At 37.9% G+C, this 27,196-nt stretch overlaps 1 protein-coding gene across 1 annotated transcript in view; it reads left to right on the forward strand.

Moving 5' to 3' along the window:
- Positions 1-27,196, forward strand: part of ADGRV1 (adhesion G protein-coupled receptor V1) — a 556,842-nt gene that overhangs the window by 461,679 nt on the left and 67,967 nt on the right. The window contains exon 87 of the mRNA XM_064376126.1: positions 23,619-23,740. Coding sequence (XP_064232196.1) covers positions 23,619-23,740 — 122 coding nt within the window. The remainder of the gene's footprint in view (positions 1-23,618; positions 23,741-27,196) is intronic.

Below are 27,196 nucleotides of genomic sequence, written 5' to 3' on the forward strand. Positions count from 1 at the left end.
ATGACAGAGTGAGACTCTATCTCAAAAAAAAAGAAAAGAAAAAAGTGCCAATGCTTGCATGTTTTCAATAGTGCTAACATAGGGGCCTAACACGGTGAGTTAATTCTTTGAATGACTAAATCACCCCATGTATCTCTTGGATATGGTTCATTACTGATATAGTAGAGAAAACAGTACCCTGATTATCAGAAAAAGATAGCCCTCAAGCATTGAATATAAGGCAAAAGTTCCAGCACGTTGTATCTTAATGAGGGAACCCTCTCTTGCTATAAAATGTGAATAGAAGTATTGCCCTATTGTGGTGTTACAAATTTTAAAATGTATAGTATTTCTAATTCGCCTATTCCCATGGCAATTCATTCTAATAGTTATTATACTTGAACTCTTGCAGTAGTTTTCTGATTAATATCTCTGGTTCTACTCTTTTTCTTCTCCATTTTCTTATCTCAGATGTCTACATTTAAAAAACATAAAGTGGATTTCGTCATTCTCCCGCATTTCAGTCAAGGTTTCTCTCACTGCCCAAAAAGAAAGTCCAGTCTCTTTAGCTTACAAGAGTTTCCACAGTCCTAACCAGGACCATCTGTCCATTCCCAAGTTAGTTACTATTATCCTGCATTCTAACACGCCAGTCTATTTAATTTTTCCTAAATTTGCCTGATAATACCGTCTTTGCTCATGTAAAGAAATCTTTACTTTGAGCTCCTCCCCATTAGTTGGTAAAATTCATGTGCTCTTAAGTGTTATGAGAAAATGTAGATGAGTGAGAGACAGGTGCAAGAGGCTTATCACCCTCCCATAATTTTTATTAGCTCTATAAAGCTTTCCAAAATAACCAGAATCTAAGCAACAGTGATGTGCTTGACAATCACAACTTAATTCTCCTAGACCTCACTTTACTTCTTTACAGAAATTCTAGAAACTTACAATATTCTCCCTCTTTTGTGAAGCCGTAGGAATTGCCTCTTTACGGAATCACACCAAATAGGAGTTACTCATTCCCTCCTCGATGCCTTTAAAGTACTTGTCCCTTTAGTCATTATAGCACTTATCTTAGAATGGAGTGGTCACTTGTTTTGGTGTGTGTGGTTGCTTGATTTCCTTAATAAATTATTAATTCCTTGAGGGCAGGGGACATTTAGTATTCATCTCTGTATCCCCAGGGCCTTGCAGAGTGTTCAGTGGATAACAGGAGCATAGTTAATATTTATTAATTAAACAAATAAATTAATAATCATCAATGTACCACAAGTCTATAATTGTATAAATGAATACCCAAGTTAAAAATGGCATTAAGAAGAGAAACTATAATATTATCAAAGTAGAAATTAAATGATTCAATTTGCTGATCTGCTCGTAAATATCCCTCAGTTATTTTTATTAGGACTATTTTTATAAGAAAGAGTTTTTAAAGTTTTACTTCTATAATTCCCAAAACTACATGTTCAGCTTTGCCCTCGACCTGATCTTTTATGTTTTTATTTTCAACCTACTATAACTTACCTCTATTTGAATATGCTCCACTTAACTCAAATTCAAAATTTCTAGAAGAAAAATTTGTTCATTCTACCATAGAGCACTTGACACTCCCTTTGAATCTTTTTGCTAAAATTCCCTTGTGCTGACCTGTAAAATATCCAGTTAAGATGACACTGTAAATTCACGTTTTGCCCTTTGCCTTACTCTATATACAGAATAGCCAAAGATAACATATAATAAAAGAATGTTAAAAATACCGTGAGCACCTCTACAGAACGGAAATCAAGCAGAAACACCAAATGTACCAGTAGGCTAGGCCAAAACCATAGACCCGATGTTTCCTAGGTCCAGAAGCTGGTAGATGCAGAAGTTTTGTTAGGCTTAAAGTCTTCCATGATTTCTATAGAACCAAACTCCAAGCTAATCACTCCCTTTGTGGATTTAATGTGCTGACAACAAGAGCAACTTTGCATCACGTTATTCACTGGTTATAACGAATACAAGAAACCATCCCTTACACCCTGTATTTTTAGTGACTTTTTTCTTCCCATCATCCCTTAATTTCAAACAGAGTTCAAATAAACTCAGTGAAACCCAAAGGAATGGGGAGAACAAAGAGTAAGTATCTCCCTGAGCATGGCCTGGAACAGGACAACTTGGCTTTTTGTGGCCCATTGACTGCCATGAACCAAATTTTTGAAGGTCAGTGGCTCCTAATGAGGATCATTCACCTCCTCCTCCCTTCAGTGGGTGGATGTGCCGTGAGAATGAGTTATGATAAAGGTATGTCCCTGAACTAAATTTCAATGTCTCAAACAGCATTTTGAACAAAGCCTGTAATTTTTGGGCTTGGTTTTGATCTCTGACAATGATAAGCTTTTTTCTCCTTTTAGACTTATTAGTATTTGCTGACTCCTTTCTGATTCATGATCCAGTTCTTATATGAGGAATGATTCATGAATCAGGAGAGGAAAATTCATTTGAATAAGTAAGTAGATGATTACAAATCTCTTTCTTCTAAAAATCCCACACATAGATTTCAATGTGATATATGATAATGGAAAGGCGGCTCCATCCAGCTAGCCATGTAATGTGAACCTGAGGTATTTGGAATCTCCTGGTAGTGTAAGGGCCACATCTCTTACCTGGAAGAATTATTTGAGGATGAATGCTTCCATTTCTTCAACCTTAGAGTGAACAATAATAGTAATACAAATCAAGATTTTATTATTATTACAATTATTGAAAACTTGTTATAATGAATATTGTAAATGTTCATCCCTTACATACTAAAGTTGAGTGACTTTTTTACTCCTGTCATTTTTAAAATTTCAAATAGAGTTCAAAGGAAATGAAATCCAAAGGAAAAAGAGGGAAAGGAAAAAGCTCTGGTAAATAAACTGTGTTGCAGTCTTCAAAGATGGCCACCATCAGTTACTTTTCTCCTTTTATATAGGTGCTACTCCTCACATCAAAGGATGGAGACTGCTTCTCATCCTTTTACATCTGGGCTGGCTTTGGACTTGCTTAGACCAATATAATGTGATGGAAGTGATGTTTTCCCATAATGGGCCTAAACTTTAAGAGGAATGGCAGTTTTGGATTCCTTTCTCTTGGAAGCCAGCCACCATCTAAGTTCAATTACCCAGAGACACCACAGTGGTAGAAACCCCAAGCTGGCCATGTTTAGCAGAGATGTGCAGAGGCAGGCTCGGCCAGCCTCCAGTTGTGTCAGGCAAACCAGCTCTGATTCCAGACATGTGAGTGAGGAAGGCTTCTTGTAGGTTCCAGCCCCAGTAGACACCACATGGAGTTGAAAATCTGCCTAGCCCCGATTGCAGATTTGGGAGAAATAGTACATTATTTTATTTTAAGTCACCAAGTTTGGTGCTGGCTTATTATGAGGCGATCAATAGCTGAAACATTCTGGTGTTTCAGCATCCTCATTATTCTCACAGCAAACTTGTAAGTATGTCATTGTCCTTTTAAATGTTACTGCTTGCAGAAACCTTCAGGATTTATAAATAAAAATGGAAAAACATGATATCATTTTTTTCCCTAAAGCAGAATTGGGGCTTCTGCTAAAGTAAAGTAAAAGTGATCCTACCCAGTAACAGTACGTACTTGAATAGGTTCCAGAATGACCAACATAACAGGTTTCACATGTCCTTGGCAGTTAAATGCTGTTTGCAGTCTACTCTCAGTTCCATTTCTGAAAATAAAATAAAAAACAATGCCTAGGGGCCTAAGGAAAATCCCAGCTTCTCACTCTACCGTGAACAGACACTCCCACTCAAGCTCAGAAAAATCTTTGTGAAGCACAGTTCACTCTTTCTACGTTTTGCCATTAGTAGGGGGGGAAATCCCAAATATTAAAAACGTATACATTTGGATGCACATTCTTTGCTTAGGTTTCTGACCTCAGTCCTCAAAGATTCATATCAGAAATGTCTCTGCCTGGAAGATGATGTGTTTGTTTCTTCATTATTCAGTGTTTGTTTTCTTCATTATTGTTTTTGAAAACATTGCCCACGAAAAACTCCTAGAACAATAACATCAGGAGCTTCCTAAGGCTTTTCACATCAACATGAAAAGTAAAAAAGAAAATTGCGTTGTTGAGAGAAGGCTTAAATTTCTGTTGAAACACCCCTGATTTACACTTGTAGCCAAAAAGGAAAAGGGGCTGACCACTTGTGGCAGACCTGGGCCTTTCTAGAACTCAAGCTTCCTGGATCTCTTACTTTAATGAACTGCCTTTACCAGTCTCAATTGGAGATGGATGAGAACAAAGGTAATCCTCAATTCAGGCTATTTCAGTACTAAACTATTATGTTTAATGGACATCTTTTTTCTAGGTGGACAGAGGGCACAGAGCATGGATATGGGGCGGGGGTGAGAGGAAGAGTAAAGGGCTGGCACTGCATGTAAGTGGCAGGTGTTCTTCTCCCTTTGGGCCTTGGTGGTCCACATGATGGTTGTTGTCACCATCATTACTGCCACCCATTAAGACTCACCATTCATCAGGCACTGTGTTAAGAATTTTGTGTATATTCTCTCAATTAAAAAAAAAAAATATATATATATATGTACATAATATCTGTACATATGTATGGGTACATGTGATATTTTGTAATATACACAGAATGTGTAATGATCATGTCAGGGTATTTGGAATGTCTATCACCTTGAATATTTATCATTTCAATGTGTCGTGGACATTTCAAGTTATCTCTTCTAGCTATTTTAAAATATACAATACATGTTGTTAACTATAGTGAACCTAATTTTGCTATCAAACATTTTATCTCAATTTTTGCATGAAGCCTATGAAGCAGGTATGATTTCCTCTAGTCAGACAAGAAAATCAAGGAAATGAGAGGCTTAGAAACGTTTTCACATTTATAAAGCTGTTAAGTTGTGAGATTAGAATCGCAGGTTGATTCACAAGCTCTCCAGAGCTGCCATTGTTGTTAGCATCAGTACTTCTGCCCTTACCATTTTGTTTTCAAAGCGCTTCCTGGTAATAGTGGCATGTAAACATTAAATATTAAACTCAGGGAACTCTAATTTTATAAAAGTAATTATTAGACTTCACACCCTTCCCCACCCTGCCCCAACAAAAAAAAAGAAACTTGAAGCCATCAGGGTTGGAAAATTACTCCTTCATCTTCTACTTAATCTTCTGATTTCCAAGAAAGATTGCTCCCTCTTTATGGTACTTTTGAAAACATCCCTAGTTTTCCTCACTATTCTCATATGTAATGCAAGAATAATACTACTATTTAATTTTGTAGGGTTGTGTGAAAGATAAAATTTTAATTCATATGAATATTTAATATACTTCCTGAAACATACTAAGCACTCAATATGTGTTAGTATTTTTGTTAGTATAGCAACCATTTCAATATGTAATTGGTACAGAATTCAGTCAGATATGTCACTTCTTTCTTCTGTATACTTCATCAATATCTCTCAAATGTTCCCCTCCCTTTCTTCATGATTTTGCCTGATGTATTAGCTCAGACTGCTGTACAAAATACCATAGACTGGGTGTCCTAAACAGCAGACATTTATTTGTCACAATTCTGAAGACTGGAAGTCCACGATCAAGGCATCAGCTGATTCAGGCCCTGGCAAGGCTTGCATGGACATTTTGCTGTCCCCTCTCATGGATGGGAGAGATCCCTCTCATGTCTCTTCTTATAAGGGCACTAATTCCATCATGAGGACTCTGCTTTCATGAGATTATTACCTCCTGAAGGCCCCATCTTCAAATACTATTGCCTTGGGGGTTAGGGCTTCAACATTACAAATTTGGGGGATTGAGGAAACAATTCATTCTATAGCACCTTGGTGATGTCTCCCATCATCTTATCTTTAGACTATTACAGTTGTCTTGAGACCAGTATTGCTCAATTCTTGTCCATCCCCATTCCACACTGAAGCATTCTAAAAAGCAAAATTGACCATGTCACAAAATCATCCAATGACACTCATTAGACTGTCGAATAAATGGAAAAATTCAGGAGCTGGGCATAGTGACTCACGCCTATAATTCCAGCACTTAGTGAGGTCGAGGCAGGCAGATCATCTGAGGTCAGGAGTTTCAGCCTGGCCAACATAGTATGAAACCCTGTCCCTACTAAAAATACAAAAATTAGCCAGGTGTGATGGCAGGCACTTGTAATCCCAGCTACTTGGGAGTCTGAGGCAGGAGAATCACTTGAATTCAGGAGGTGAAGGTTGCAGTGAGCTAAGATCGCACCATTGCACTCCAGCCTGAGCAACGAGAGCAAAACTCTGTCTCAAAAAAATAAATAAATAAAAATTAAAATAAAAATTCACTACTTCTCCACATAGTCTCCAGTGCCCTAACCATACTTAACTTGTGCTGCCACCTAAAACTGTTATGACATCTGATAAAGCTGGACTTAAATAACACAACTAAATTCACTCTTGCTTGCTGAGTTCATCACTTAGGGTGATAAGAGAGGAGACAGAATAGAATTGAAACTAATTATGGATACCCATGATAAATAAGATTCAGTAGGGTGTTAGTGGAAGATACACTAATGTGATACACACTTAAAGCCAATAACTAAGAGTATCAAAGTGCTGTTGTTGCTTAGGTGCACTGCATACTCTTTGACCCTTAATGTGGCTGGCATTTCTTGTTGATGTGTGTATCACTGCCATGCCATACCATGTTTGACCCAGAGAATTAATGAAGCATTCCCATTATCAGTTTTGTACTTAGGCTAAGTGAGTTTTCTATTTCCTTGCCATTGTTCTCCAAATTAATAATAAATTTTAATTTTCCTGGCAGTTCCTATTTTTTTTTTCTGAGATGGAGCCTTACTGTATTGCCCAGGATGGAGTGCCATGGCACAATCATAGCTCCCTGGAGCTTCAGTCTCCTGGGCTCAAGAGCTCCTCCCACCTTGAGCTCCCAAGTAGCCAGGACTATAAGCACATGCTACCATGCCCAGCTGATTTTTAAAATTTTTTTATTTAAGAGCACTTTTTAAAAAATGGATGACTGAAGTCTTCCATTCAACTGTTGGCTAATGAAAATATTGCTACCGATTTTTTAAAAATGTATCTCTCCAGAATTTGTATTCAGAATGAGTTTATATAAAACTTGACTAGAGAATAGAAAAATTTGTTTATTGAGGCTGTTTTATCTTGGAATAAGTATGGCACTGAAAGCGCTTTGTTTCTCTCTCGACCTAGTCAATGAGCCACCTGAGGTGGTATCAACCTGGTGATACTGTAACGCACTATAGCCCTCTTTCCCAAGTTCTTAGGTGTAAATTCCATTCTTGGTTTGCAACTTTTTCCACGTATTATTTATTGTTGTTTTCATTATTTAAATTTACTTCTAATTTATAAATCAGTGCCGACACAGTTCTATAATGAAATAATATAGTCTACAATCATTTGTATGATCACACTTTAATTACATGAATCAACTGGTACATTATTAAAGAGGAGATCCAGAAATAAAGAAAAATGGGTTTACCGGTGCTAGAGAAATAGGAAGTAGGGGAAGATAATTTGGGGAATTAGCAATTGAATCATAAATTTCCTTAAAAATGAATGCTTAGTACAATACCCATGATCTAATGCTATACTCAATAGTTTACATATTATAAAACTCAGGTGAATAGAAGAAAGTGTTTTATAATATGTTGGTCTTTTTTTTTTTCAGAGAAAAGTATACCATATTAAAGATGAAGTGTGATTTTCACTGGGCTAGAGGCAGTAGCAAACTTTGATCCTCACAAAAGTCTCTCTCAGTTGCTTTATCATAACTGAAATAGCCTGCCTCATTAAGTATCACTTTCCTTGAAGTCGGTTGCTAAAGATCATTCCTCCAACTAATAGGATGTCAAAAATATTTTTGTTCCTCCCTGCACTTCAAGGCCACTATGTCCCTGCTTAATAATTTTTCATGCTGAGTACGGTGACATGAACATATAGTCCCAGCTAATCAGGCAGCTGAGGTGAGATGATCACTTGGGTCCAGGAGTTCAAGACGGTAGTGCACTATGAATGTGCTTGCAAATAGCCACTGCATTCTTGCTTGGGCAGCGTGAGAGAAATAAAGATTGTTTTAAAAAATAATGTTTCCTGTTTTTGAATCTGTGTTTTTTGCTTATACCATCATTTTCCTAGTTGTGTTACTGTGGTTACCGTTTCTCATGATCTTCTCCTTCCTAGGCCACCATTTTCCTCTTCACATCTCTCTAAACACCTCTTTCTGTCCCCCTCTCCTGGTATCTTACTCCTACTTGTTCCTCATCCTCATTGCAACCTCCCTTTCTTCCACACTTGGTTCTTGAAAAATACAACCTGGAACCTGAGATAGGAACTGTTAAGGATATTTTCCCCAGCCCTCCTGATTTCCTCACTAGCTTGGCTTCCTCCTTAAGAAATTTTGCCAATCACCAACTCACTCTGTGCCACACAGTTCTCTTTTATCGGCCAATTAGTGCTACTCTGTAATGGATACTAATTTATTCTAAGTACCCTTAACTGAGCCATCTCTGCTTCTGAGACATCCTTTGGATTATTTTTAATTGACAAGTCTTAAGCAATCTTTGAAACAGACTCTACTGCCCTGAGTCTGTGTTTTATACATTCTATCCTGACTGTCTAGACAAGACATGAAAACAACATAGTGTTTTTTCACACAACTTTCCTCATGTTCTCTGATCATTTCTCTTTGCCGTCTCTCTGCTTTGCCATTTTTCATTCCATCTTAGATGAGAAAGTCAGTAGCTCATTCTCACCAAAGCCAGCTTTCCCAATTGTACCTTTCATCTATTTTTCCTATTCTTGGAACTTGTTTCATTGAATTTTCCACAACCGCTTTACATCTTAAATATTTCTCTCTCCTGTAGGTTTTTCTTCTCCATCCAGAAATATGTATCACTTGACACTGCCTAGAAGAGCTTACTTGTAATGCTTCTGCTACTTTATCAAGTTACTGCCCTACCTTTCTTCTTTCTTTTGCCAACAGACTTCTTGAAGAGTCTGCCTGTTCTCATCACCTTCTGTTCATTGTTAAGACTTTAGAGTACCTTGCTTGTTCTCCTTCATTCATCACTCATAACGCTGGACACCAATTCCACTAACCACTCTTCTTATCTGTGTATCCTTCAATTCTTCTGTAGAAATCAGTACTGATAACCAGCCTTCCCTGAAAAGTGCATCTCTTTTGGTTTTCACAACACCCTATTCTTTTCACAAGTATTTTCCTGCTAACTCCCAGGTCATAGTCCTTTCTTCTTATGCCTGAAAACTCTGAAGCATGTGTGTTTTCTAGGGATTGCCTTTGCATTTTTTATATCATAGCGATAATTTTCAAATCTATCAATTTCAGCCTAACTTCTCTCTCCACATATAGGCTCACATTTTCAAATGTCTTTCAGACACATTCTCTTGGGTTTCTCTCTGATAGCTTGTCCTTTTTTTTTGAGACGGAGTTTCACTCTTGTTACCCAGGCTGGAGTGCAATGGTGCAATCTCGGCTCACTGCAACCTCCGCCTCCTGGGTTCAGGCAATTCTCCTGCCTCAGCCTCCTGAGTAGCTGGGATTACAGGCACGCACCACCATGTCCAGCGGATTTTTTGTATTTTTAGTAGAGACGGGATTTCACCATGTTGACCAGGATGGTCTCAATCTCTTGACCTCGTGATCCACCCACCTCGGCCTCCCAAAGTGCTGGGATTACAGGCGTGAGCCACCGCACCCAGCCTAGCTTGTCCTTAAGATGTACAGATATTGTCATCAACTTTGCTCCACTGCCTTATCCTAATTGCTCTGATCTTAGTGTTAATCTTTCACTCCTTTCTTTTCTTCTTCCTCTTGATACTTTTTCTGGTTTTCCTAACCTGAAAGCCAGGGTAATTTCTTTCACTTCATAGTCATAGACTCTCATATCAGTGGTTGTCAGAACTAACTGATCATCAAAATTAATTATCCTTTCAGAAAGTATGGTTTGATGAGTCTCACTATAGACTTACTAAATTAGAATCTCTGGCGATGAAGTCCCACAGTCTGTATATTTTTAAACTCTCTTACTGTTTTTTGATTTGGGGTACTACTAGAGATTCTATCTCTACATTTCTCTGCCTACCCTTTCATTACATTGCAGGGGCCACTCCTATGCCATTCCCCTACCTCAGGCCTTCATTATCGCCCACTGAGACCACAGCAGTCCTTCCCTAACTGCCTCTAGCATTCTCTCCACCAACCTATTCTCTTTCCTATGAGTTAAGCTGTGCTTGAATATGCCACGCCTCTTCTCTGAAATTTAAAATGGCACTCCATTTTTCTGTAATGTAATTCTGTATTGTTTAACCTAGCCCTCAATATTCCTTCATGACCTAGTACTACAAACATCTCATTACTCACCTTTAACACCAGCCAAAAGGAACAACTTACACTAATTTATGCATTTGCTTTTTGCCTCTCTTTATGCTGCTCTTGCTGTCTTTACCTCAATATTTGCATGTTCAAATATGGCCCATCTTCAAGGCCCAGTCAAAATTCCTTCTTCTTTCCCCAAAGTTCCCTGATAATCACCAACAGGAAGAGCCTCTTGTTTTCCCCGAACTTTTATGTAACTTTTATAAGTCTCTCTTATAATACTTATCGCCTACCTTTTCTTAGAGAGTATATATAAATATATATGTAATATGCACAACTATATATATATATATTTTTTTGAGACAGAGTCTCAAAGGCTGGAGTGCAGTGCACTCAACCCAATCTTGGCTCACTGCAACCTCCACCTCTTGGGTTCAAGTGATTCTCCTGCCTCAGCCTCCCACGTAGCTGGGCCTACAGGCATGCACCAACATGCCCAGCTAATTTTTTGTATGTTTTTTTTTTTTTTTTTTTTTGGTAGAGACAGGGTTTCACAAGGTTGGCCAGGCTGGTCTTGCATTCCTGACCTGAAGTGATCTACCTGCCTCAGCTTCCCAAAGTGAATGTATATAATCTTTGAGAGCAGATCCAGATATAATTCAACTTTTCATCTATCACATTTTATCTAATATATTTATTGAATAACAAACAGAAATATATTTATTGAATAACAAACAGTAGCCAAAGTTTATCTAGAACTGTTCAAAGTATTCCGCTTTTCAGCCACTAAATCCTCACAATCCACAAAACCTTATTTGGGGAGGCATTAATAATATATTCAATTTACAGATGGGGAAATTGAGTCTCAGAGCAGTTAAGTAACTTATATAAGGTCACACAGCTAGTAAAGGCCCTCAAGTAACCTGGTTCCAGAGTCCATGCTTGTAACCACTCTACTATTCTACCTTTTTTGTGAATAAATTTCACCTAGTCATATTTTTTAACCTCAGTGAATTTTTTTAATATTTAATTGGCTGAAGGGTCATATTCAAAAGAGATCTTTTTGTTTAAATTGAATTTGACAGAAGCAAGCTTTGAATTCTATCATTAATAACCTTCAAGAAAGCAAATAATGTGATTTACAATTAGGATTCATCAACTTCAAGGAAGAAATAGAAATTTGCTATAGGGAAGATTTAAATGTGTTGCATAGTTAGTTACATAAAGCTCCATTGTACACTTTTATAAAGGCTGTAAATCATAACAGTTACAAATTAATAAGTAATTAAAATGAACAATATTTGATTCTTACACTCATTTAATTATACAATCTCCAAGACATGTGATTTCCCTCTCCCAATCTTTTTTCCCCAATGCCAGAGTATTTGCAAATAAATATTTAATCCATGGTTATATTAAAACTGCTTTACTACCATGAAAAAAAAATGTTTTTTACAAACATCTTTCATAAACTTCATAATTGGACAAACTCCACCAGCTAAAAAAACAAGTGGATGGAAACAAAGAATGTAGCAGGATCTGCCGAGCTTATTAAAGATGAAATTGAATAATGGAAATAGCTCCATTTTGGAGGCTTAGGAAGCATAGTGACCAAAAAACTGTATGGCTACTCATTCATTAGTCTTAAACTATTAATGTCAAACTCATAGTACCCAGAGTTAAATAAGATTCTAATGCTCCTACTCTTAAAAAAAAAAAAAAAAAAAAAAAAAAAAGGAAGCATGTAGTTGTGAGCTTGTAGCAAAAAGAAGCCGTAACATCTACCATACATTTGCTAATAATATCAGACACACCTGTGAACCAGTTTAACCATTAGCAATTTAAACTCTACGTAAAAAAAGAGAAAAGAAACACTGGAATTAAAATGTCACAAAAATCAAGGTCTACATGTAATATTGACAAGCAAATACAGAAATAAAATGTAGTGGTCTGTCGTTGGGTGAAATCACTGATCAAATTACTTTGATCACTAATATACAAGTATTAGACAGCCTCCTTCTCCCTAGACTATACACAGGGCTTCAATCCCCGAATTGCCTTTTTTTCTGAAAACCATTGTTTCCCTTTTTTTTCTCTGTGAGGGCTTGGTCCAACGTTGTTAGTAAGAATGAGCAATAAGATATTAGTTCACTCCCTTATGCGTTAAATCCCTGCCACACCTGTGGGTATTGTGCCATTGTTTAAATGGATAATAAAAATAAGCCTTTATATAACACAGATATCAGACAGCTTTGTGGTCAATTGTCATTATATATGCCAAAAAACAGCTCTGCATGAGTTTTATATCTATTTACTTAATTAAAAATATAATTATTTAACAACAGACAGTAAGTAATTTACCTACAACTATTGGGAAATATCATTATTTCTAAGACCAGACAGTGCCCTGATAATCTGATGGCTGTTGGGAAGAGATGCAGTTAGTCACGTTGACAGAGAGTCAAAGGATTTAACTCAAGGAGACCTTTTAGAATAGTGATATGGCAAGGGATATTTAAAAAATCAAATCAAACTTTAAATTTGTGTTACAGTTTTGTGTGTGATGGTTAAAGAATCAAATTAAAGAAACAAAGGCAGCTTTGAGGTAGACTGGCATTTATCCAGATTGAGGGTCTACAAAAAACCAGTTCTGGGAACTGACATTTATGATAACTCATTCAAATATTTTCTTGCACAATTAGGGTTATCTTTAGGGTTAATCTTCCTCAGACATCCTGCCAGATTTGACTCAAGATTTCAGCATTGAATTTGAGCCTATTTACTCTTAATAAGTGCTAATTGATGTGTTATCAAACTATCTGTAAAAGATAACTGGCTATTCATGGCCAAATACATGATCATCTAATGTCCAAAAGTTTTAAGGCCATCTAGCCAGATTCAAAATACAGACATAGGCAGGTTTAAAGATGAATTGTACATTTTCATTGTATTACAAAAGTTAAGTGTGATGGAAAATTGCTGTTAGATGCCTGAGCATGCCTGTAGATGAGTTTTGAGCTCCTTAGTGCCTGAGAAACTAGCAATGTAGTTAGCAAACTAGGTTAAGCCAGTCTTCAGTCGTTAGTTGGCTGACTTCATGTTTGTTTTAGAACTCTAATCTTCTAAGAACTTGTTTTCATAATTTCACCTTATGAAACATTTATGAAATGTGTAGAAAATTGCTGATAGCTATAAACCCAAATGATAATTCCCTTTCCCATAGTTTCAATAATTTTTTCTTCACTGGAAGAAAACAGAGCACTTTAACCTTTTCCTTAAGAATCAGACATATTTGACCCCCCCTCCACCAGCAGAATATTATCTGGCACTTTTGAAGTACATGGTTCAAATAGAATTACTCTAATAATAGTTCTTGCGAGGTCTGTGTGGGTATGTCTCATCTAACTTTGTTATTCTCCTTAGATTCAAAATTATAGCCTGCAAATTGAAAATTATATATAGCTTTTGCAAGGCAAGACCATAATTCTAGGCTTTCACCACTTTTTTTTCAATCCCAATAAATCACATTCAAAGTAGACCTGACACTGGACTGTCTTTTAGCATCCAGGAGAGCCCTACATCAGCTGTTGACAAAGTACTGCATTTTAAGTTCCCTGCAGACCTTGAGACTCCACTGAGAATTTGCTCACATTCTTCTCCTTACCGCTGGAAAATAAACTCTAGCCAATACTGATTCACTTCTCTGCCTGCAGATCCGGTATGTCACCTGCACAGATCTTTCCAAATTATGCTTGCATCCTTCACATATCAGTAAAGGAGGTCAGGGTAAATCCATATCAGAAGGTAGTAGGTGGAAGCCTCCACTATGGTTATATTTACTGTGCCTACCTCTAAAGTATAGGCTACTTAAATTACCTTCTAAAGCCAAGGTTTAAAAATTGTGGGTCACACAGTACATTGGTAAGTCCCACTGCCAACATATTTTACATGGAATGGGATAGGATGGGATGGGAGAGAATAGAGTGCATAGAATAGAATAGATCAAAGTGTGCATACGTTAACTTGGGTTTCATAGAAATTTTCTTTCAAGCTTGTGTAATTCACATGTAAAATGCATTTCTTACTGTGGTTTGTGGTCAGAGTTTAAAAGTCAGTATTGTACAGTAAATCCGACTCCTCAATGGCCCTGGAATTGACATATGTTTTTGGAAATCTTAGATAAGGTAGGTTGTTTCTGGGAAGCATTCAATGCTTCTATCACACTTTTTCTCCCTCCCTCTCTTTTTCCCTCCGATTAAGAAACAAATAATCCCACTGAAATGTCTCTATGGGAATGTTACTCATAGGCAGCTTTGTTTACAAGTCACAAACTCAAATTTTTATCAAGCCCCTGCAGCCCAAAAGCAATTCTTTCCCTGCTGTGACATCCACACTTCTCTCTGCACCTTCCCTACTCTTTAAATAAAGAGTGAAGGAGATAGTGGAGGTACAATTTCTTCTCAATTTTACTTTTAACTGTAACATATCTTCTTAGCCAGCCCCATAAGAACTTTTTAAAATTCATTGAACTAGAATCAGAAATTGTCTTTTTGAATTCATTAAACTAGTGCTTGAGAATTATTTCAGTGCTTTTGTGAGCTCACATTCTAGGAGAATATTAAACAACAAACAATATGTGAATTATGTGAGGATTCTCCATAGAAACAGAACCAACAAGAGATCACCTGCAAACTGGAGACTTAAGAAGACTGCTGGTGTATTTTAAAGGCCTGAGAGCCAGAGGCGAATGTTGTAAATTTCAGTTTGAGTTTGAAGGCCTGAAAAACAGGAATGCTAAAGGCAGAAGAAGATTCATGTTCCAGCTGAAGCAGTCAAGCAGAAGTAAGGTGAAGCCAACCTTCCTCCACCTTTTTGGTTCTATTGAAGCCCTCAAGGTCTTGGGTGATGGCCACGCACATCAGGAAGGGCCATCTGCTTACCCAGTCTTGAGTTCAGGAGTTTGAGACCAGCCTGGCCAACATGGTAAAACCCCATCTCTACTAAAAACACAAAAATTAGCTGGGTATGGTGGTGGGCACCTATAATCCCAGCTACTCGGGAGGCTGACGCAGGAGAATCGCTTGAACCCAGGAGGCAGAGGTTGCAGTGAGCAAAGATCATGTCACTGCACTCCAGCCTGGGCAACAGAGTAAGACTCCATCTCAAAAAAAAAAAAGAAAAGAAAAGATGTTTCTCTGGCCATAGTAGTGGGGTGAACTGGAGCAGACAGCTCTCAAAATAGGCTCACTAAAATAGATGAAGTCATCAGGAAGGACAATGTCCTAGGAAAAACTGTAGAGAACAAATTTCAGAGCAACTTAGAAGATAAAATAGACAAAATACGTTGATTTGATGCAGGATATGAAGGAAAATGGGACATCAGGGTAAATCGGTGTGAATGGTGACACCAGGACTCAGAAGGAGGAGAAAGTGTGAGAAGAGGGATACTCAATTCAGCTTTGGAGGAACACTGCTTGAAGTGGTTTGGGGATCTCCAGGCCTGGAGCTTAAAAGAGGTGAAGATGCAGATTTGGAAAGAGTTGGGCCTAATGTGCTTGGAGAAAGGTGACATTGGAGATTATGAATTTAGGAAGGATATCTTAATAAAATGAAGGACCTGGCACATAACAAATGTTGATACAGTCTAGCCTGCTGCAACAAATATTTGCAACCATATCTGGAGACAGAGGTCGAAGACCTAGAGTGAGTTCCTTATTGTCTGAATGGGTTTTCAAAAGCCCTTTTGGAAACAAGTTGGAGAACTGCTGAAGAGAAAAGGAAATTCTAAAATTGGATCCAAGCATAGAACTAGTGACCAAGGGTTAGGAATGCAAACTACCCAAATGAGGAAGAGGGTGTTTCTTTGAGCAATTTGCAAACCCAATCTTTTTTTTTTTTTTTTTTTTTTTGAGATGGGGTCTCACTCTGTCACCCAGGCTGGAGTACAGTGGCACAATCTCAGTTCACTGAAACCTCCATTTCCAGGCTCAAGAAATCCTCCTACCTCAGCCTCCTGAGTAGCTGAGATTATAGGCATGTACTTCCACAGCCGGCTAATTTTTGTATTTTTTCTAGAGACAGAGTTTTGCTGTGTTGCCCAGACTAAACCCAGTCTTTAAGCTGTGTTGTTCACTCTCCCATGCACAGTATCTTCATGATGATTTGGCCGTTCTGTGAAATGGGTGCCTTGTTGTCTTCCTGTATAACCCTCAGTTTATTTGCTGAGAATAGTGGTGGCTGACTGCAGCGGAATTGGTGTTAACTCTCGTTAGGAAACCTCAAGGACACCAGTATTTTCTCACTAAGAAAATATTCAGATCACAGAAACTTCCTTGTCTCTAAGTGTCTGTAAATTTCAGAATAAAGACCCAGGTTTTAGAAATAAAGCTCTTTGATACTCTTTTGTTTCAATTTACCTTTCTTTTCTAATTTAAAAATAATGTCTGCCTACTGTTGGAAATAGATCCATTAATATCTTTTTATTTATTTCTTTGACATAGAATTTCACTCTTATGGCCCAGGCTGGAATGCAATGGCATGATCTCGGATCACTCAACCTGCACCTCCCAGGTTCAACTGATGTTCCTGCCTCAGCCTCCCAAGTAGCTGGGATTACAAGCACCTGCCACCACCCCCAGCTAATTTTTGTGTTTTTAGTAGAGATAGGGTTTCACCACATTGACCAGGCTGGTCTGGAACTCTGGACCTCTGGTGATCCTCCTGCCTCAGCCTCCCAAAGTGCTGGGATTACAGGCATAAGCCACCGCACCTGGCTGATATCTTAAATCCACATTATTTCACAGTCATGTTCCATGTTTTACATGGAGGAGTTTGTTTCAATAGCACATTCCGAATTGTTAGAATCAGAAGGTCAGTGAGGTAAAATTAAAACAAGTACTTTGGAAGATTGTAAACATAGAATAAATTTCAGCTTCATGTAAAGGGAGTGTGATTTCCATAATAAAGCCATTAATGTTGTTATTGGTGCATAGCAATAAAGCCAAGGCTGCAATTACCAAGAAAACAGATAATACAACACCATACTTTCTTTAAAAATAGCAGTTAAATTCATGGAAATAATACTTTTCACTAAAAAATAAGGAGATGTGATGTAATCTCAGTGGAATTCTACTGACTCCCATGAGCAGACGTTCTTAAGATAGCAGCACCAATTGACAGACCCACTTGCTGGTTTGTTGTTGTTGTTTGCTTTGGTGTCTTTGCCTTTCCACAAGTAATTTCTTTCACTAAAACCTTTTCAGACTACTTTGGTTTTCACATTAGAGACTCCTTGTTCATTTAAGTATGTAAATTAAGTACTGTGATGATTTCATTTTCTTTTTCTCCCTACAGTGGAACTTCATCTTGACACAGCCTGACTTAGTTGGCATAGTCTTTTTGCTTTTTTCTTATTTGTAGTAAAATATACATAACAAAATTTAGCATCTTAAACCATTTTAAGTGTACACTTTATTTCACGTAGGTACCCTGACAATGTTGTGCAACCATCAACACTATCCGTGTTTCCAGAACTTTTTCATCACTCCAAACAGAAACTCTATATCCATTAAACAGTAACTCACTATTCCCCACTCCTCCCAGCCCCTGGTAACCTCTATTCTACTTTCTGCCTCTGAATTTGCTGATTCCAGGCACCTCATGTAAATTGAATTATTATTTGTCCTTTTGTGTCTGACTTGTTTCATATTACATTTTCAAGGGTCTCCCATGTTATAGCATATATTATAATTTCATTCCATTTTAAGCTTGAGTATCTCAGTCTGTTCAGGTTATTACAAAATACCCTAGACCAGCTAGCTTATAAACAGCAGAAATATATTTCTTACAGTTCTGGAGGTGGAGAAATCCAATATCAAGGTGCCAGCAGATTCAGTGTCTGGCGAGGGCCCAGCTTTCTGGTCCATAGATGGTGCCTTCTCGGTGTGTCCTCACATGGAAGGGGCAGGGCAGAGCCCTGGGGCCTCTTTTGTAGGTGCAGTAATCCCATTCATGAGGGCTCTACTCTCATGACCTAATCATCCCCCAGCAGTCCAACCTTCTAATGTTATCACTTGTGATTGGGTTTCAGCATATAAAGTTTGCGGGGGGACACAAACATTCAGAATATGGCACTGAGCCATATCACATTATATGCAAATACTATATTTTATTTATTCATCTGTTGATGGACATTGGGGTTGTTTCCACCTTTTGGCTATTGTGATACTGCTATGAACGTTGGTGTGCAAATATCTGCTTGAGTACCTGTGCCTTCACTTTTTTTGAATATATACCTACAACTGGAATTGTTGGATCATATGGTAACTCTATGTTTAACATTTTGAGGTTCCACCAAATTGTTTTCCACAGTAGTTGTGTCATTTTACGTCTCTATCAGTAATGCACAAGGGTTTCAACTGCTAAATATCCTCACCAACATTTACTATTTCCCATTTTTCTTTTAATAGTCATCCTAGCGGGTATGAAGTGGTATCACTGGGGTTTTGATCTTCCTTTCCCTAATGACTGGTGATCCAGAGCATCTTTTCATGTGCTTATTGGCCATTTATATATCTTCTCTAAAGAAATATCCTTTGTACATTTTTCAAATGGATTGAATGGGTATTTTGTTACTAAGTTGTAGGAGTTCTTTATTTATTCTACATAGCACAGTCTTTTATATAGGTACTCATTTCTTGGGTGCAACACTGTGTTTTTAGGGCCTCCTTTTATTGACAACATTGAAATGATTCTGTTTTATCTTCACTAATTCACTCCTAAACATAAGTTATTTCCAATATTACCAATTATAAATGTCTTCTTTGGTAAATATTGAATTATAGAAAGCAGAGAAGTTATTAGTAGTTCATCAAATGTGAAATGACAGCTTAGGAAATATGAAAACAAAGTTATTTTCAATTGAATGGAGCACTGTTTTTCAGTTTGCCAAATGGAATTTACAGTTACTGTTTAACAACAACATGCCCCCCAACCAGCTTTCATCACCATCACCCCCTCCCAATACCTATTCTTTTTAGACTCAGGCCCCAAAGAGGATTAAAGGTCCCTCCTCAGAGGTAGATTAACCATAAAGCTGATGAAGCTTAAGTTTCAGGTCCTTTTACCAGCCTTGGCCCTTCCTAGATTCTGTACCTAATTATGATTTTGTAATTTTCATTTTTTAAATAAGCCTCCCTAATATCAGCTTCAGGCCGACAAAATCCGTATGTGCCTCTGGATATATTTCTTCTATCTGAAATCATAATTTAAATCATTGTTGTACTGCTGGAAAGCAAGCCTGGGATCTCTTGTTAAGTACACTAAGTTATTTATGACTAGCTTTTTTCCTCACAGAGTTTCTAGTCTGGGGTGCCAAACTACTATGCTTTTCTACAGGATTCCAGGAAAACATAAGCCATGGAGATTCCTCGTGAGCCCCAGTATGCTCCCTTAGCTTCTCCACTAAGCTCTGTCAGCACACGCCACTTGCTTTGCTCTAAGCACTCAGAGGAACATGCAGGCCAGACTTTGAAAATTGGTTCCTACTTGTTGATACAAAATGTGCATGTCCCTTTTTACTCTGCACAGAGCCATAAATAGACTTTTGTTCTTATACAGTGGAAGAAAAGAATGCAGTGTCCAGACTTGATACCTAATCTTTGAAAATTTTGTGAACACAGCTTAGGCAGTTTTCTAAATATTAGGGTATATTGTCAGAAGTAAAAATGAGACTTCTGGCCCTTTATCAATTTTATTACTTCATTAAATAAAAATGAATTTTTCTAAAAATTAAATCTTAATATATATTTTCCTGTCCTGCTGCAAAGCATTAGTGACTAAAATGAATAAAATTTTATAATGAATAAAAGAAATTATTCATCTATGTAAATCTTCTTCTATCAGTCTTACTTTCCCTGTGCAGATATAATAATTTAGACAATTTGTGTATATTGTGAGGAAAGGTATATCTGAGAAAGATATCGGCATGGCGCCCTTCTAAAGCCTTCTTTCTCTCAAAAAGAAAGGTGTTCGGGTTCCCTCTTTCTCCTCCCCACTTCCCTTCTCCCTCTTTGCCTTCTCTCCTTGTTCTTTCTTTTTCCTCCCTTTCCCAAACAATTCCCTGTACAGCCACTAGTTGGTACAGAGTAAGCTGTGCATCCACAGGAAGGGGCCCAAGCCTGGGTGTCAGAAGCCACTGGTTTTGAGGAGGGAATCCATGTGAGGGGTGCAGTGCTGCCCGGCAGGAACTGTGGGATGCTGAGTGGGTTTGGAAGGCCACCTGAGCGAGGGAATGGATGACAGCAATAGGAGATTGGTTACATGCAGGGGAGTGGATCAAATCAATAGTTATATTAGGAATAATGAGAAATAGTGGGCTATGGTGCATCATGCCTGTAATCTCAGCACTCTGGGGAGCTGAGGCAGGCAGATCGCTGGAGTCCAGGAGTTCAAGAATAATGAGAAGGTGATCTCTTACCAACATGGAAGGGTTACGATATGGAAAGGGAGAAAACTAGAATTAACCCTGCGATGTTGGGTTGGAATTCAAAGCATTGAAATGAACTAATTAATTTCATTATATAGAGATAGAGTAAAATACATGTAAATGTGTTTGTGTGTGCATATTCACATGTATCCTCTCACTGTATCTACTGAGAGAGCTTAGGAGCAGCAACAGCAGTGACCATACCTAGCCCCAGATCACAATTTCTAAATACCATTCTCCCTTAAAAGATACCAGGACTTGGGCAGGGAACATGTGAAACATCTTGGGCCAAAAAGCAAACAACTGCTAGTAGAATGCTGAAGATATAAACAAAGGCACAGAAACCATCTTGAAAGGGCTCCCACTAGGGAAAACTTGGCATGAAAATAAATGATGACAGTGTCCGGGTGCAGTGGCTTATGCATGTAATTGCAGCACTTTGGGAGGCCAAGGCGGGAGGACCGCTTGATCCTGGAAGTTCAAGACCAGCCTGGGCAACAAACCCCATCTGTACGCAAAATAGAAAAATTAAGTGGGCTTGGTGGCATGTGACTGTAGTTTCAGCCACTTGGGAGACTTAGAGGTGGGAGTATGGCTTGAGCCCACGAGGTCAAGCCTCCAGTGAGCTGTGATACCACCACCACACTCCAGCCTGGGCAATGGAGAGATACCTTGTATGACCCTATGCAAAAGAAAAGAAAAGAAAAGGAAAAAGAAAAAGAGAAAGAAAACAAAGAAAGAGGGAAGGAAAGAAGGAGAAAGGAAGAAAGGAGGGAGGGAGGAAGGGAAATGGAAAGAATAATGGATAATAACATGCCAAATAAGTAGGAATCTGTAAGTCTATGTTAGAAAAGAAATAAGTGAATAAATCAAACATTTGGTAAGGAAAAAGCTATTTACATAGTTTCAAAGAAATGCCACATATAACACTTCTTAATAACAAAGGGAAAAATGCTAACTTTATAGTGAAGAATTTGTGCAGCTACCATTTTAATCAAGTGACCGAAATGAACAGCTTCAGTAATGGGACAGATTGAGTTCTTGTACAACCCGATAGAATGCTGTAAGGTGAACCCAGTATCCCTTCTGTTATTTCTACCAGTTTATACTGTAAATCAAATCATGAGAAAATGTCAAATAAACTCAAGTTTAAGGACACTGCAAGAAAAACTGGCTGGTAATATCAAAAGTGTCAGGGTTGTGAAAGTCAAGGACACACAGAAGAACCATTTGGGATTAAAAGGATCTACAGAGACATGTCAACTATACAAGGCTGGATCTCTGGCTCTCTGCTAAAAAGGAAATTACTGGTATAATAAAATGGAATCTGAGAATGATAGTACCATATCAATCTTAATTTCCTGATTTGATGGTATCGTGTTTATGTAGGAAAATGTCTTTGTAGAAAATAAACATTCAGAGGGTAATGGGGGATCAGGTTGAAAATTTTCAAATGATTCAGGGGAAAAAAAACTTTGTCATTGTTCTCTACTTGCAACTCTTCTTAAGTTTGAGATTGTTTCCAAATAAATTTAAAAAATGCTAAAGTTCTAAGCAACTGTTTAAATTTCCATAGTGCATGAAGATTTTAGGTGTGAACTGATGATAGTGGGTAAAGAAAGGATTCGAGGTCTGTCATGAAAGTTGTTAGTGGTGTGGTGCATCCTGATTGTCTTTCAACAGCTTGAAAATGTGTTTATTTGTCGCTGCAAAGATCTGATTCACTTTCTAAATCTTAAATAACTTGTCATTTAAATATTAAAATCACCTCTATATGGTTATTATTCTGAAACCCAGATAGCAAAGAAAATTCAAAACAGACAAGCAGAAAGGATAATAAAGTCCCTTGGCCTTGAGAAAATCTGTTCTGAAACTTTTGAAACAAACTGCCTGAGAACATGTGTAGGATAAGCTCAGTTGATCATTATGAGTCACTTCATCTTTGCTCTTAACCTTACCAATGAATGTTGGTGTCTTCTCAGTCAGATAAAGGACATGAGTACAAGTTCTTCCACCACACGCATACACACACACACACACACACACACACATACACACCACACACAATGTTATATAATTTCTGTTCTTAGTGCCTGGTTGGGATATGCTAATTTTGGGAGCACACTACTGCCTGCCATTTTCTGGTGGAACACTCTTTTTTTTTTTTTGAGACGGAATTTTGCTCTTGTTACCCAGGCTGGAGTGCAATGGCGTGATCTTGGCTCACCGCAACCTCTGCCTCCTGGGTTCAGGCAATTCTTCTGCCTCAGCCTCCTGAGTAGCTGGGATTACAGGCACGCGCCACCATGCCCAGCTAATTTTCTGTATTTTGAGTAGAGACGGGGTTTCACCATCTTGACCAGGATGGTCTCGATCTCTTGACCTCGTGATCCATCCGCCTCGGCCTCCCAAAGTGCTGGGATTACAGGCGTGAGCCACCGCGTCCAGCCTGGAACACTCTTTTAAGGAGCTTTCTGCAACTCCATCATTGCTTGTGGTACTTTCTGAACAGTCCAGCAGGTGGTAGTCTAGGAGAGGAACAGTTATCCTTCCCCATCCATCCCTGGGCCTTCCAGCAGCCCCATTTGCAAAACAGAAAGAATGTGGACTCAGCAATGTGCTTTCTCTCCTCTGGCATAAGAATGGGATTTCCAAGGTTGTTCTCTCAAAATGGGCACTTAGAGTACCACAGAAAGAAGCCAAAAATAACTTTGTGTATACATGTGACTGTGCAGTATTCTGAAGCTCAAAAATTCTTTTTTTTTTAATTTCTAGAAATTCCACTGATTTTATATCTCTTTGCTCTGATTTCTGTGACATGGCTTTGGGGAGGACTACACATGGCCTACAGACACTTCTGGATGTTGGTTCTCTTTGTCATTTTCAACAGTCTGCAGGTAAGCCTTACAGTTTGGTTAGTGACAACATACATTTATCTTACTGAACACAAGGTGCAGAGTTACAATATTAAAGATTCAAGCATCCACACACAAGTGAATTTGTGTACACAATAACATCATACAGAGTTGTAAAATAAAATAATAGGAGCCTAAATCTTTAACATTTGAAATATGACTGGGATTCTAACTTTCCCAGTATACAATCAGGGAAGACAAATTATTTACTCTCCTTCATTTTGATAACATCCAAGTAACTACACAAACATATTTCTTTTTCAGTAGGATTGATGTTTATCAACTATTAATTTTGCAGATGGCAGCCATGTAAGATCAATGCACATATTTGGATTGTGGCTGGGTCTAGAAATTAGATCAATTGAGGAGTGAAATAGTGATGTTCAAGCAGTCCCCTCTTAAGTGTGATGCTTAGTGAAATGAGAGTGTTTGGTTCACTAAAACATGACTGACATCCCCTAAGTCCCCAGTGCTCAGCTTAAATTAGTTTTGTAAGCATGCTTGGATAACTAGAAATTATATAACTGCAGCAAAAAGGAAATCTGACATTTTTAGTACTTTTGTGAAATGCAAAAATGTTTCACCCTGATATTAACATGTGGAGCAAACGAACATATTTTTCTTATTTTCCAAAGTGAAAAGGTCTGCCCTACACTAAAATAATTTCTTAAATTTACTAAAATTATTTCTAAATAGTCCTTCTTTTTGGCTACCATCTTGAAAGGATCCTGTGTGGCAAACACACACACATATGCACACTTTCAGAATTGTAGCATACAATTGAAATGTGACTCCAAGAATTTTCTAGGTTTGCACCTGAGCAGACAAATTCTTTAGTTAGATCATAGCTTACATGATGGTGCCTAATAAAGGCATATTATCAACTTAGGAAGGGAAAAATACAAAATAACTAAAGGTTTGGAACCAAGTTGGTACAAGTTTCTATATAGACATCTGTCTATGGTTATAGTTACAAGTGAGCACTTACTATTGCCAGATGGAACAGAGACAACCCCGCCTCTCTGGGATCTAATGATTCAAAAAGTAAACAACTAGCTCTAAGAATCAAGTATGGCAGGTACCTTGTAAACACAGCATTTCGAGAATCAGTAGGGGCCTGTTGACCATCAGGGCAGAGCCATCAGGGCAGAGGCTCGGTTTTGGTCACCTTTGGATCCCTAGGGCCTGGAGGAACTAAGAGCAAGGTCCAAACCAACATCCTTCCTGTGTGTTTTGCTTAGCAGACACACAGTGTTATACAAAGGATTGTTTTAGATTTTTAAATATTTGCTGCAAACTTTTGAAATTGAGAATTTTCACATTAAAAACCTGAATCGCTGGCTTTTTTTTTTTTTGAAGGTAGTATTTACGTGGCAGCAATTTCCAAGCTCTGAGCAGACCTGGTATACTTAATTCATTCTTTTTACCTGCCCCTTGAGATTATGCCACATTTAATGCTTATTAAATAATAAATGAGTGTATGGTTAGAGATGGGAATTTCAGGCAGAGAAAACTGTTAGCCAAGGCTGCAAGAAGGGATAATCTCACCTAGATTAAGCCAAGGATTGAGAAAGGAAAACAAAGGTCTTGCATTTAGAAAAAAAGTGGTGGGAGAGGAAACAGAAAGGGTAGGTTGGTTTAAATGCCCCCTTTCCATGCTCAGGATTCTGAACTTCAGTCTTTAAGCGAGGGGAAGACGTCAAAGTTGTGTTTTTTCTTTGTTTTGTTCTAATATTTTTTAATTTTGTCAATTTTTTTTTCATTTTGAATTGGAGGACATGCTTGTACTGGAACGATAACTGGAAATGTTTAGGAGAGGATATTGAAAAAAAAAGAGCAGCTCTGAGTAGGTAGGCTATTGTCATATTTCAGACTGTAGATGTTCTGGCAGTGTGCCTGGGAATAAAACCAAGTTGGTACAAGTTTAGAACCAAGTTGGGACAAGTAGCTGACAGGTTTGAGAGCTGTTATAGAGATAAACACTTTTCATTTTATTCTTTAATTGACATGTAATAATTGTGTATCTATGGGTACATAGTGATGTATTGATACATATAACATGTAATGATCAGATCAAAAGAATTAACATATCTATCGTCTCAAACATTTATCATTACTTTGTGTTGGGAATATTCAATACCCTCCTTCCAGTGCTTTGAAACTATTAAATATTGTTAACTATAGTCATCCTGTAGTGCTATAGAACACAAGAACTTGTTTCTTCTATCTAGCTGTAATTTTATATCTTTTGACAAATCTCTCTGTATCCCCTTTCCCCCTACGCTTCCCAGCCTCTAGTGCACTCTGTTCTACTTTTTACCTCTATGAGATCAACATTTTTAGCTTCCATGCATGAGTGAGAACACGCAATGTCTAACTTTCTGTTCTTGGCTTATTTCTCTTACCATAATGTCCTCTAGTTCCATCTATGTTGCCGTAAGTGATACTGGGTTGGCGCAAAAGTGATTGTGATTTTTGTCGTTAAAAGTAATGGCAAAAACCACAGTTACATTTGCACCAACCTTTTCATCTATATATATGTGTGTGTGTGTTTATTATATATATGTATATATATACACATATATAAATATTTGTATTATATGTGTGTGTATATATACGTATATATATACACACACATATATATACATATATAAGTATACATATATATGTATATATACATATATACGTATATATATACACACACACATATATATATAAAATATACACACACACATATATAATATATATATATATATATATTTTTTTTTTTTTTTGAGACACAATCTCACTCTGTCACCCAGGCTGGAGCGCAGTGGCACAATCTCAGCTCACTGCAACCTCCACCTCAAGTTCAAGCGATCCTTCCACCTCAGCCTCCTGAGTAGCTGGGACTACAGACACATGCCACCATGCCTGGCTAATTTTTTTTTTTTTTTTTTTTTTGCAGAGACAGGGTTTCACCATGTTGCTCACGCTGGTCTTGAACTCCTGAACTCAGGCAATCCACTCACCTTGGGCTCCCAAAGTGCTGGGATTATAGGCATGAGCCACTGCACCTGGCCATCATTCTTTTTTATGGCTGAATAGTATTCCATTGTGTGTATTTACCACATTTTCCTTATCCATTCATTGGTTATTGGATACCTAGGTTTATTCTACATCTTGGCTATTGCAAATAGTGCTGCAACAAACATGGGTGTGCAGATGTCTCTTCAATACACTGATTTTCCTTTCCTTTAGATAAATGCTGGATGGCTGAATCATATGTAGTTCTGTGGGCGATTTTTTAAGGAACCTCCATACTGTTCTCCATAGTGGTTATACTAGTTTATATTCCCACCAGCAGTGTAGAAGGGTTCTATTTTGTCTGCATCATCACCAGCATTTATTTTTTGTCTTTTTGATGATAGCCATCCTAACTGGGGTGAGATGATACCT

Source organism: Aotus nancymaae, unplaced genomic scaffold (genome assembly GCF_030222135.1).
Source record: "Aotus nancymaae isolate 86718 unplaced genomic scaffold, 86718_ANA_hifiasm-v0.15.2.pri h1tg000014l, whole genome shotgun sequence".
NCBI lineage: Eukaryota > Metazoa > Chordata > Mammalia > Primates > Aotidae > Aotus > Aotus nancymaae.